At 46.6% G+C, this 13375-nt stretch overlaps 1 protein-coding gene across 2 annotated transcripts in view; it reads right to left on the bottom strand.

The window, feature by feature from the left end:
* The window catches only part of LOC143766340 (uncharacterized), a 393805-nt gene extending 387051 nt beyond the window's left edge, over nucleotides 1–6754 (bottom strand). The window contains exon 1 of one of the 2 annotated variants that reach the window (XM_077253953.1): nucleotides 6701–6754. In XM_077253953.1, coding sequence (XP_077110068.1) covers nucleotides 6701–6727 — 27 coding nt within the window. In that variant the 5' untranslated portion in view covers nucleotides 6728–6754. The remainder of the gene's footprint in view (nucleotides 1–6700) is intronic. The other variant, XM_077253955.1, reaches the window with a different exon arrangement.
* Between the last annotated feature and the right edge of the window lie 6621 nt (nucleotides 6755–13375).

The raw sequence follows: 13375 nt of genomic DNA, 5'->3' as shown, positions 1-13375 counted from the left end.
TATTATCATACCGCCAAACAAAAAGTGGAATAACACGTGATCAAAAAGACAGATATAAATAACCATGGTACCGCTGAAAACGTCATCTTGTCCCGCAAAAAACGAGCTGCCATACGGCATCATCAAAGAAAAAGTAAAAAAGTTATAGTCCTCAGAATGAAGCAATACAAAAATAATTATTTTTTATATAAAATAGTTTTTATCGTATAAAAGCGCCAAAACATAAAAAATGATATAAATGAGGTATCGCTGTAATCGTACTGACCCGAAGAATAAAACTGCTTTATCCATTTTACCAAACGCGGAATGGTATAAACGCCTCCCCCAAAATAAATTCATGAATAGCTGGTTTTTGGTCATTCTGCCTCACAAAAATCGGAATAAAAAGCGATCAAAAAATGTCACGTGCCCGAAAATGTTACAAATAAAAACGTCAACTCATCCTGCAAAAAACAAGACCTCATATGACTCTGTGAACCAAAATATGGAAAAATTATAGCTCTCAAAATGTGGTAACGCAAAAAATATTTTTTGCAATAAAAAGCATCTTTCAGTGTGTGACGGCTGCCAATCATAAAAATCCGCTATACAACCCGCTATAAAAGTAAATCAAACCCCTCTTCATCACCCCCTTAGTTAGCGAAAAATTTAAAAATTAAAAAAAATGTATTTATTTCCATTTTCCCATTAGGGTTAGGGCTAGGGCTAGGGTTAGGGAAAGGGTTAGGGCTAGGGTTAGGGCAAGGGTTAGGGCAAGGGTTAGGGCAAGGGTTGGGGCTAAAGTTAGGGTTAGGGTTTGGATTACATTTACGGTTGGGTATAGGGTTGGGATTAGGGTTAGGGGTGTGTCAGGGTTAGGGGTGTGGTTGGGATTACCGTTGGGATTAGGGTTAGGGATGTGTTTGGATTAGGGTTTCAGTTAGAATTGGGGGTTTTCACGTTTTAGGCACATCAGGGGCTCTCCAAACGCGACATGGCGTCTGATCTCAATTCCAGCCAATTCAGTGCTCCTTCTCTTCCGAGCTCTCCCGTGCGCCCAAACAGGGGTTTACCCCAACATATGGGGCATCAGCATACTCAGGACACATTGGACAACAACTTTTGGTGTCCAATTTCTCCTGTTACCCCTGGGAAAATACAAAACTGGGGGCTAAAAAATAATTTTTGTGGAAAAAAAAGATTTTTTATTTTCACGGCTCTGCGTTATAAACTGTAGTGAAACACTTGGGGGTTCAAAGTTCTCACAACACATCTAGATAAGTTCCTTAGGGGGTCTAGTTTCCAATATGGGGTCACTTGTGGGGGTTTCTACTGTTTAGGTACATTAGGGGCTCTGCAAACGCAATGTGATGCCTGCAGACCAATCCATCTAAGTCTGCATTCCAAATGACGCTCCTTCCCTTCCGAGCTCTGCCATGCGCTCAAACGGTGGTTCCCCCCGCATGTGGGCTATCAGCGTACTCAGGACAAATTGGACAACAACTTTTGGGGTCCAATTTCTCCTGTTACCCTTGGAAAAATACAAAACTGGGGGCTAAAAAATAATTTTTGTGAAAAAAAAAAAGATTTTTTATTTTCACGGCTCTGCCTTATAAACTGTAGTGAAACACTTGGGGGTTCAAAGTTCTCACAACACATCTAGATAAGTTCCTTGGGAGTCTAGTTTCCAATATGGGGTCACTTGTGGGTGGGGTTTCAATGTTTAGGCACATCAGTGGCTCTCCAAACGCAACATGGCGTCCCATCTCAATTCCTGTCAATTTTGCATTGAAAAGTCAAACGGCGCTCCTTCCCTTCCAAGCTCTCCCATGCGCCCAAACAGTGGTTTACCCCCACATATGGGGTATCAGCGTACTCAGGACAAATTGTACAACAACTTTTGGGGTCCAATTTCTTCTCTTACCCTTGGGAAAATAAAAAATTGGGGGTGAAAAGATCATTTTTGTGAATAAATATGATTTTTTTATTTTTATGGCTCTGCCTTATAAACTTCTGTGAATCACTTAATGGGTCAAAGTGCTCACCACACATCTAGATAAGTTCCTTAGGGGTCTACTTTCCAAAATGGATTCACTTGTGGGGGGGTTTCAATGTTTAGGCACATCAGGGGCTCTCCAAACGCAACATGGCATCCCATCTCAATTCCAGTAAATTTTGCATTGAAAAGTCAAATGGCGCTCCTTCGCTTCCGAGCTCTGCCATGCGCCCAAACAGTGGTTTACCCCCACATATCAGGTATCGGCGTACTCAGGACAAATTGTACAACAACTTTTGGGGTCCATTTTCTCCTGTTACCCTTGGTAAAATAAAACAAATTGGAGCTGAAGTAAATTTTGTGTGAAAAAAAGTTAAATGTTAATTTTTATTTAAACATTCCAAAAATTCCTGTGAAACACCTGAAGGGTTAATAAACTTCTTGAATGTGGTTTTGAGCACCTTGAGGGGTGCAGTTTTTAGAATGGTGTCATACTTGGTTATTTTCTATCATATAGACCCCTCAAAATGACTTCAAATGAGATGTGGTCCCTAAAAAAAAAATGGTGTTGTAAAAATGAGAAATTGCTGGTCAACTTTTAACCCTTATAACTCCCTAAAAAAAATAAAACTGGTTCCAAAATTGTGCTCATGTAATGTAGACATGTGGGAAATGTTACATATTAAGTATTTTGTGTGACATATCTCTGTGATTTCATTGCATAAAAATTCAAAGTTAGAAAATTGTGAAATTTTCAAAATTTTCATTTTTTTCACAAATAAACGCAGGTAATATCAAATAAATTTTACCACTATCATGAAGTACAATATGTCACGAGAAAACAATGTCAGAATCACTGGGATCCGTTGAAGCGTTCCAGAGTTATAACCTCATAAAGGGACAGTGGTCAGAATTGTAAAAATTGGCCTGGTTATTAATGTGCAAACCACCCTTGGGGGTAAAGGGGTTAACATTTGTTGAAAAGAAAAAAAATCTTTGGGCCCCAGAACATAGATATACACAGCAGGGATGGCACAGATGCGGCTGCAACAAAAACCCTGACAGTTTAACCACTTGCTGCTATGATAAGCAAACATGGCATCTAAGAAGGTGTGAGTTCGGCTGAATGCCCCTCTGCCCCCAAGTACTCGATAGAATGGGGTGGCCTAGTTACTACGATATGTACATGCCAAATAATGTTGTCTGGGCCTGCAATATAGGAAGGTCTATTAGGCTGGGTCAGAGGCAGCGTCCAATAGGACAACACCTTCTTGATTAATATGTTTGGCCCCGATTATAATAAACCTATACTCCCCTCCCATGCTCACGCCGTTCTCCCGGTTTCTGTACTCGCTCTCCCAGGGGCTTTCGTATGGTATTATGACACGTGATGGCCAGAGCCAATCAGCTCTGGGGTCACTGTCTCCGCCTCCAGACAAATGGATCATGAAGAGGAAGTCCAGTTCTTGACGATTTGTCCAAAAGCAGGGACAGCGACGCCAGCGCTGATTGGGGACATTTCACAACACAACATGGGAGTCCCGGGAGAACTAGTGCCGACAATGCGAGAAAGGTGCCGTCATGGGAGGCGAGTATAGGCTCTATTATTTTATCGGGGCTCAGCGAAGGGTATGAGAAGAAGTTGGCCAAAAAGTGGACAACTTCTTTAGTGTTTTACAGGAGTTAAATGACTTTGGACAAGTGATCTCACACCACCAATACATACATAGTGATGGCCAGAATCAAATTAAGGTCTATTTTTCTAGGTACTAGTAATATAGGGAACAATTAAACAACAGAATATAATTCCAATTAAATCAAACTTCTGTGAAATCACACTGTCCACTTAGGAAGCAACACTGTTTGACAATCAATTTCACATGCTGTTGTGCAAATGGAATAGAGAACAGATGGAAATTATTGGCAATGATCAAGACACGCTCAATAAATGAGTGGTTCTGCAGGTGGGGACCACAGACCACATCTCAGTACCAATGCTTTCTGGCTGATGTTTTGGTCACTTTTGAATGTTGGTTGTGCTTGCACACTCGTGGTAGCATGAGACAGACTCTACAACTCACACAAGTGGCTCAGGTAGTGCAGCTCATCCAGGATGGCACATCAATGCGAGCTATGGCAAAAAGGTTTGCTGAGTCTGTCAGCGTAGTGTCCAGAGGTTGGAGGCGCTACCAGGAGACAGGCCAGTACACCAGGAGACATGGAGGGGGCCGTAGGAGGGCAACAACCCAGCAGCAGGACTGCTACTCAGCCTTTGTGCAAGGAGGAACAGAATGAGCACTGTCAGAGCCCTGCAAAATGACTTCCAGCAGGCCACAAATGTGCATGTGTCTGCACAGTTAGAAACCGACTCCATAAGGATGGTCTAAGTGCTCGACGTCCACAAATGGGGGTTGTGCTCACAGCCCAACACCGTGCAGGATGTTTGGCATTTGCCACAGAACACCAGGATTGGCAAATTTGCCACTGTCACCCCTGTGCTCTTCACAGATGAAAGCAGGTTCACACTGAGCACATGTGACAGACGTCACAGAGTCTGCAGATGCCGTGGAGAGTGATCTGCTGCCTGCAACATCCATCAGCATGACTCGTTTGCCAGTGGGTCAGTAATGTTGTGGGGTGGCATTTCTTTGGAGGGCCGCACAGCCCTCCCTGTGCTCGCCAGAGGTAGCCTGACTGCCATTAGATACCGAGATGAGATCCTCAGACCCCTTGTGAGACCATATGCTTGTGCGGTTGGCCCTGGGTTCCTCCTAATGCAGGACAATGCCAGACCTCATGTGGCTGGAGTGTGTCAGCAGTTCCTGCAAGATGAAGGCATTGAAGCTATGGACTGGTCCGTCCCTTCCCCAGACCTGAATCCGATTGAACACATCTGGGACATCATGTCTCACACCATCCACCAATGTCACGTTGCACCACAGACTATCCAGGAATTGGCAGATGCTTTAGTCCAGGTCTGGGAGGAAATGCCTCAGGAGACCATCCGCTGCCTCATCAGGAGCATGACCAGGAGTTGTAGGGAGGTTATAAAGGCACGTGGAGGCCACACACACCACTGAGCATCATTTCCTTGTCTTGAGGCATTTCCATTGAAGTTGGATCAGCCTGTAACTTAATTTTCCACTTTGATTTTGAGCATAATTCCAACTCCAGACCTCCGTGGGATATTAGTTGTGATTTACATTGATAATTTTTAGGTTTTATTGTTCTCAACACATTCCACTATGTAATGAATAAAGATTTACAACTGGAATATTTCATTCAGTGATATCTAGGATGTGAAATTTTAGTGTTCCCTTTATTTCGTTGAGCAGTGTATATGGAGGCCTATGAGGAGTGAATTATATTGTATAGATGACTACGAGGATTGCATTATACTGTATGGAGGCCCATGGGGAGTGTATTATACTATACAGAGGCCTATGATGAGTGCAGTATAATATATGGAAGACTATGGGGTGCATTATACTATATGGGGGATATTTAGTGGGGTCATAATACAGTGAGTGGGCCAGTGTGGGGGTTACAGTGAGGGGGCTATCATACAGTGTTAGGGCCATAAAACCGTTTGCTACTAAGGGATCATTATACAGCATCATAGAACTCTGTAGATAAGCCCTGAAAGGTGGTGGCCGCATCTCATATCAGCCAAATCTGGTGATAGGTTCCCTTTAAGTGGGCCCATTTTGTTATGGGGCACTCTGTTTATTGTGAGTGTCACAGGTGCACACAGAGCATTATTACTTTCTAGGGGAGAAGAGGGCATTACTATATTCTAGAGGTTTGTTTTACCATCTAGAGGGCACACCATAGGCGCAGTAATAGGGACTAATATGGCAGAAGCAGCAGCTCAGTACTGGGGTATCGGCAGGATTAGGAGGTTCTTCGGGTTGGGAATAGATGGGGACGGGGCTGGAAATGTGAGAAGTCAGATGTGTCTGTGCTGTAATATCTGCAGTCCTGGCTGGAGACTTCATGTCAGTCTGGGCTAGATGGAAAAGACGAGAGAAGTTATTGACTCTACCAGAAAGAACGTCAGCTGTAAGTCACCATCTGTAACTGTGCTGTAATCTCAGACATGTTCTGCAGGACCAAGATCTATCACTATATGTCACCATATGGCGGTAATATCAGCGCTGGTGTCTGTATAGAGATTATTTTCAGTAACAGCACGGTCATCTGCTGAGGTTCTCCTACATCCACTATTAGGCCGGAGTCACATTACTGTATAACACGATCGGGGGATAAAACCACAAACAGCACTCGGCCCCCGTGTTACTCTATGGGGCAGCGAGGATCTGAGATTAGTAGCGACACTTGGCTCAATCACACCCATACAAGTCTACGGGAGTCACCCGATTGCAGTGTGATATACACCGACAGCAGAGGAGAAGCAGAAATTACAGCTGTGCTCCGATCCGGTCATGTGAGAGAATCAGAGCACCGAGCATGGACACCGAGATCACAGCAGATCAGGAGCCGAGGGCATCAGCATCTCACATCTGATGCCATACCCTGTGTGACTCCAGCCTGAGGGGGGCGCCACCATAGTGTAAACAGTGTTACTACCTGGATATGGGGCCACTCAGAAGGTTCTCCCTGATCCAAACCCACTAGATGCCCCCAGTAAAGGGGAATCTCCAGAACATCCCTCCACCTGCAGAGCCGCACTCCACAGAGAATAATGGAGCCTCCAGCACCTACCTCCACCCGCAGAGCAGCGCTCCACATATATGGCTGCTGCTCTGTGCGCACAGGACCTGTGATGAGGTCACAGGAGGGGAGGAGTCAGAGGTCACATGATCAGAGGCCTTAGTGTATGCAGGACTCTGCTGTGCTGGTTGTCATGGTGCTGGATGAGTGGAAGTTTATGTGTGTGGAGGAGGGGTATACAGTGTGAATGTAGCAGAGCCGTGTGTGTATATGAGGTGTATGGAGCCGAGCCACGTGTGTACGAAGCAGAGCCATGGGTATACAGAGCAGAGCCGTGTGTTTACGGGGTGTACAGAGCGGAGCCGTGTGTGTTCAAGGTGTACGGAGTTGAGTCATGTGTATACCAGGTGTATGGAGCGGAGCCGTGTGTGACACGGCACAAACGGCGACAACCCTGGCACACTCTGCAAACACGTTTTCTACAGCAGTGCTCCAGGTGCGCCGAACGTCTGTGGAGGAAATTCAATCTACTCAAACATTTCATCCAATACACTGTGTGCAGAATTATTAGGCAAGTTGTATTTTAGAGGATTATTTTTATAATTGATTAACAACTATGTTCTCAATCAACCTAAAAGACTCATAAATATCAAAGCTTAATATTTTTGGAAGTTGGCGTGGGTTTTTTTAGATTTGGCTATCTTAGGAGGATATGTTTGTGCACGTAACTTACTGTGCAGAATTATTAGGCAACTTAATAAAAACCAAATATATTCTCATCTCACTTGTTTATTTTCACCAGGTAAACCAATATCACTGCACAAAATTTAGAAATAAACTTTTCTGACATGCAAAAACAAACCCCCCAAAAATTAGTGACTAATACAGCCACCTTTCTTTATGATGACACTCAGCAGCCTTCCATCCATAGATTCTGTCAGTTGCTTGATCTGTTTACGATCAACATTGCGTGCAGCAGCCACCACAGCCTCCCAGACACTGTTCCGGGAGGTGTACTGTTTTCCCTCCCTGTAGATCTCACATTTTATGAGGGACCACAGGTTCTCTATGGGGTTCAGCTCAGGTGAACAAGGGCATACCTCCCAACCGTCCCGATTTCAGCGGGACAGTCCCGCTTTGGCACCGGGGTCCCGCTGTCCCGCTTCGGGCATTTAAAATCCCGAATTTGCGGCCGCCGGTGAAGCCCCGCCCACTTCCGGGACGTAGAGAGAGCCCGATTTCCTCCAGGTCACACAGACACTTATGTGGAGCACTTCACCAGTTACAGCACTGACACAGCAGCTCTCTATGGTGGCTGCCGCTCTACCCCGCGCTCTCTATGGTGTGTGGGAGGACCGGGCGGAGGAGATTGACAGGCGGGCGTGTCGCCAGCAGTGGGCAGCACAGAGCACTGTCGTCGCATATTGCCGAAGGCTCATCTGTCAGTGTGGAGTGTCCGGGAGACTATGCTGCTCGGAGTCAGGTAGACATGTATGCCGCCTTCTCTGCCATGTGTCCCGCTGCGGGTGACTACGCCCGGACCTGACATGTCCTCTCCGGGCAGCCATGAGCCGTGCACCACCCAGTGTGTGAAGCGGGGAAGCAGGCTAACTAAGGGTGTGGAGCAGGGATGTGCCAGATGTGCCATGGCCGTGTGTGATGTGGCACTGCTGCCCACGCTGAGGAACATTATACATCGCCTGTCAATTGGGTTTTACCGCGGCCATAAAACAGCCCCATGTAAAAGTTCCTGTAAAGCTCTGACCTCTGTATATAACCGCTTGTGGGTTTTTACCATGGAGTCCTGCAAGTAGGGAAGGTCATGGCCGGGATGTGGCTACATGGTCGCTGCTCTCTGACCCATCTCCAGCCGCTGGTGAACATCACAAGAGCTGTGTTCACCGGTGAGAAGTTGCAGTAAAACAGAATTTGTGCCATCATTTTGGCGAATTTTGCAACTTGTGAACACATCCAAAGATTAGTGACACAGGTGAACACACCATTAGCTTGTGTCACCGTAGTGCAGTTCTGGCCCAATTTTCCATAATTATGGCCCCAATTCTGGAAAAGTTTGGAAAACTACAAGACTAAGGCTGTATAATGCTGATTCGGGTGACATGACCACTAGATCCCACCACCAGAAACATTTGTGTGGCTTATCTGCCCACTTACAGAGTGTTCACCCGTGACCTCCATTAAACTTATAGGGGCAAGCAGGGCCGGCTCCAGGTTTTTGAGGGCCCCGGGCGAAAGAGTCTCAGTGGGCCCCCCCCCCTTTAACACATACCACGATTCATGATGCCCAGATACAGCAGAGAAATATAGGTATAGTACAATGCCAGATTTCACTTCTTACATGAGTGATACCTATTGTAAATTCTGCAGTGTATATATACGGAACAGGAGGAGTGGTACTGTGCGTTGTATATATACAGGAGGAGTGGTACTGTACAGTGTATATATACAGGAGGAGTGATGGTACTGTGCAGTGCATACCTCCCAACCGTCCCGATTTCAGCGTGACAGTCCCGCTTTGGCACCGGGGTCCCGCTGTCCCGCTTCGGGCATTTAAAATCCCGAATTTGCGGCCGCCGGTGAAGCCCCGCCCACTTCCGGGACGTAGAGAGAGCCCGATTAGTACCCGCTGTTCGTTCCGTTCCCTGGGACTGCGTTGTAGCCACGCCCCCTTGAGTTGCCTCACCGCCCGCCTCCGGCTTCCTCCTCAACTATAGACGTGGGCGGACTCTGAGGACAGAGCGGCAGCACCCGGACTGGTTTCTGGCACGGGGGCAGAGTTGTGAGACACTCCGTGTCTGTGTGACCGCGGGAGCAGCGAGCGGATCTCCAGACTGTAAGTGAATGTATGTGTCTCTCCCCCTCTCCATGCAGCGCTGCCCTGCTGCGGTTACAGCAGAGACTCTGACAGCATAGGAGGACTGACAAACTAAACTTTGTCTCCCCATGGCATGCAGTGCACCCCGCTCCCACTCTCCCCCTGGTACCCATCCATCGGATTCTCCACCAACCTGGTGCAGCACCCCTTACATTCTATGGGGGCTGCCACCTGCCTGCGTTACATTCTATGGGGGCTGCCACCTGCCTGCGTTACATTCTATGGGGGCTGCCACCTGCCTGCGTTACATTCTATGGGGGCTGCCACCTGCCTGCGTTACATTCTATGGGGGCTGTGCAGCATTATATTCTATGGGGCTGTGCTGCATTATATTCTATGGGGCTGTGCTGCATTATATTCTATGGGGCTGTGCTGCATTATATTCTATGGGGCTGTGCTGCATTATATTCTATGGGGGCTGTGCAGCATTATATTCTATGGGGCTGTGCTGCATTATATTCTATGGGGCTGTGCTGCATTATATTCTATGGGGCTGTGCTGCATTATATTCTATGGGGCTGTGCTGCATTATATTCTATGGGGGCTGTGCTGTATTACATTCTATGGGGGCTGTGCTGTATTACATTCTATGGGGGCTGTGCTGTATTACATTCTATGGGGACTGAGCTGTAATGCTGGATACAGCAGTCAGCGGCGCAGCTGGATGACACCATTCAGCGCCGTGGGAGTGGAAGCTGCCGGCTGCTGCGAGGGAGCGCGGTGAAAGGTGTTTGTGTGTACTGATGGAGAAGGCAACGATGGGGGTGGGGTAACCATGTGTGGCCATTATACTGCACCCAGCATTGTGTGGGGCCATTATACTGTACCCAGCATTGTGTGGCCATTATACTATACCCAGCATCGTGTGGGGCCATTATACTGTACAAAGCATCATGTGGCGCCATTATACTGTATGGACCATCACGTGGGGCAAGTATACTGTACGCAGCATCATGTGGGGCCATTATACAGTATGGAGCATAATGTGGCCAATGGCCATTGTACAGTATGGAGCGTCGTGTGTGGCCATATTTTTTTGTTCATAATTATTGTTAACGAAACATTGTGATCAGAAGTGCTAAATGGGTGTGGTTGGGGCGTGGCTAGTTGTGAAATGGGTGTGGCCTAAAATTTGCCGCTGACTTTGTCCCTCTTTCCCTTCCCCTAAAGTTGGGAGGTATGAACAAGGGGGCCATGTCATTATTTTTTCTTCTTTGAGACCTTTACTGGCCAGCCATGCTGTGGAGTAGTTGGAGGCATGTGATGGAGCATTGTCCTGCATGAAAATCATGTTTTTCTTGAACGATACCGACTTCTTCCTGTACCACTGCTTGAAGACGTTGTCTTCCAGAAACTGGCAGTAGGTCTGGGAGCTGAGCTTCACTCCATCCTCAACCCGAAAAGGTCCCACAAGTTCATCTTTGATGATATCAGCCCATACCAGTACCCAACCTCCACCTTACTGGTGTCTGAGTTGGAGTGGAGCTCTCTGCCCTTTACTGATCCAGCCTCTGGCCCATCAAGAGTCACTCTCATTTTATCAGTCCATAAAACCTTTGAAAAGTAAGTCTTAAGATATTTCTTGGCCCAGTCTTGACGTTTTATCTTATGTTTCTTGTACAAAGGTGGTCCTTACCTTGGCCATGTCCCTGAGTATCGCACACCTTGTGCTTTTTGTTACTCCAGTAATGTTGCAGCTCTGAAATATGGCAAAACTGGTGGCAAATGGCATCTTGGCAGCTTCATGCTTCATTTTCCTCAATTCATGGGCAGTTATTTTGCACCTTTTTGCCCAACACGCTTCTTGCGGCCCTGTTGGCTATTTGCCATGAAACAATTGATTGTTCGGTGATCACACTTCAAACGTTTTGCAATTTGACTGCTGCATCCCTCTGCAAGACATCTCACAATTTTGGACTTTTCAGAGCCCGTCAAATCTCTCTTCTGACCCATTTTACCAAAGGAAAGGAAGTTGCCTAATAATTAAGCACACCTTATATAGGGTTTTGATGTCATTAGACAACACCCCTCCTCATTACAGAGATGCACATCACCTGATTTACTTCATTGGTAGTTGGCTCTCAAGCCTGAACAGCTTGGAGTAGGACAACATGTATAAAAAGTATCATGTGATCAAAATACAACTTGCCTAATAATTCTGCACACAGTGTAGGTAATATAAAATAAGAACTTGGTGGGTATACACCGATCCTGTAAAATATGAGGGGAACAATATACAGAAACAGAATGGATATATCAGGCAAGACAGCGTGCCACATAAGAGGACTAAAAGCTGCCATAACTACAGAAATAATGAACTAAGCTGGAAGTCAGGTCCAGATTATATGTAGAGCAAGGAAAAACCTTTATACACAATATCTTTATACACAGCATGATCCATATATAGCAGAGTGAGAAGTGATAACATGTACAGTACCTCAGGTGTGCATACCTCCCAACCGTCCCGGATCCCGCGGGACTGTCCTGATTTTGACAGTCAGCCCCGCGATCCCGGGAGGGACATTAGTTGTCCCACACTACGCAAGGTTTGTTTTTTTTTGTTTGTTTTTTATAAAAGCTGGGTCACCTCCCGCCCGCCATGCATACAGGGGGGGGGGGGGAATGTGCCATGCATATGGGGGGGGGGGGGAATGAGCCATGCATACAAGGGGGGGGAATGAGCCATGCATACAGGGGGGGGAAATGAGCCATGCATACGGGGGGGGGGAAATGAGCCATGCATACAGGGGGGGAATGAGCCATGCATACAGGAGGGAGAAATATGAGCCATGCATTCGGGGGGGAATATGAGCCATGCATACAGGAGGGGGAATATGAGCCATGCATACAGGGGGGGGAATATGAGCCATGCATTCGGGGGGGAATATGAGCCATGCATACAGGAGGGGGGAATATGAGCCATGCATACAGGGGGAGGGGGACTATGAGCCATGCATACAGGGGCATCATGTGGGGTCATTATACAGTATGGAGCATCATGTGCGGTCATTATACAGAATGCAGCATCATGTGCGGTCATTATACAGTATGGAGCATCATGTGCAGTCATTATACAGTATGGAGCATCATGCGTGGTCATTATACAGTATGGAGCACTGTGTGGCCATTATACAGTATGGAGCATCATGTGCGGTCATTATACAGTATTGAGTATCATGTGTGGTCTTTATACAGTATGGAGAATCATGTGCGGTCATTATACAGTATTGAGCATCATGTGCGGTCATTATACAGTATGCAGCATCATGTGTGGTCATTATACAGTATGGGGCACTGTGTGGCCATATATTTTTGTTTATAATTATTGTATATAAAACAGTGTGATCAGCAGTGCTAAATGGGTGTGGTTGGGACGTGGATATGGGTGTGACTAATTATGAATGGGTGTGGTCAGAGGCGTGGCCTAAAATTTGCCGCGGCGCGTTTGGACGGAGCCTTTACACAGATACCACATATATAGTGAAAGCAGCCTGGTTGCACTGAATCTGTACACACAAGATGATCACCGTATAGCAAAGATGAGGTCACATACAGGTCACAAGACTCCATAAATGGGAAGGGGAGAGGGAATAATCAGCACAGCAGTGCCAGTACACACAGCATTGCCATGAAGTGCAGCCACTCCTCATCAAACAGACACCATCCACCAACTCTTCCCCTCTCACCCTTGTCCCCCCCACATGTGCCCACAGAACTAATGGCAGACAATGTAGGTGTCCATGCTCTGTCCTCTCATACATATACCATCCCCCAAACTGCTCTCCTCTCACAAGTGTCCAGTAAACCCAGCTTCACCATGTTAATGGCAGACT

Source organism: Ranitomeya variabilis, chromosome 4, assembly GCF_051348905.1.
Source record: "Ranitomeya variabilis isolate aRanVar5 chromosome 4, aRanVar5.hap1, whole genome shotgun sequence".
Lineage (NCBI taxonomy): Eukaryota > Metazoa > Chordata > Amphibia > Anura > Dendrobatidae > Ranitomeya > Ranitomeya variabilis.
This window is presented reverse-complemented; position numbering and strand designations above follow the sequence as displayed.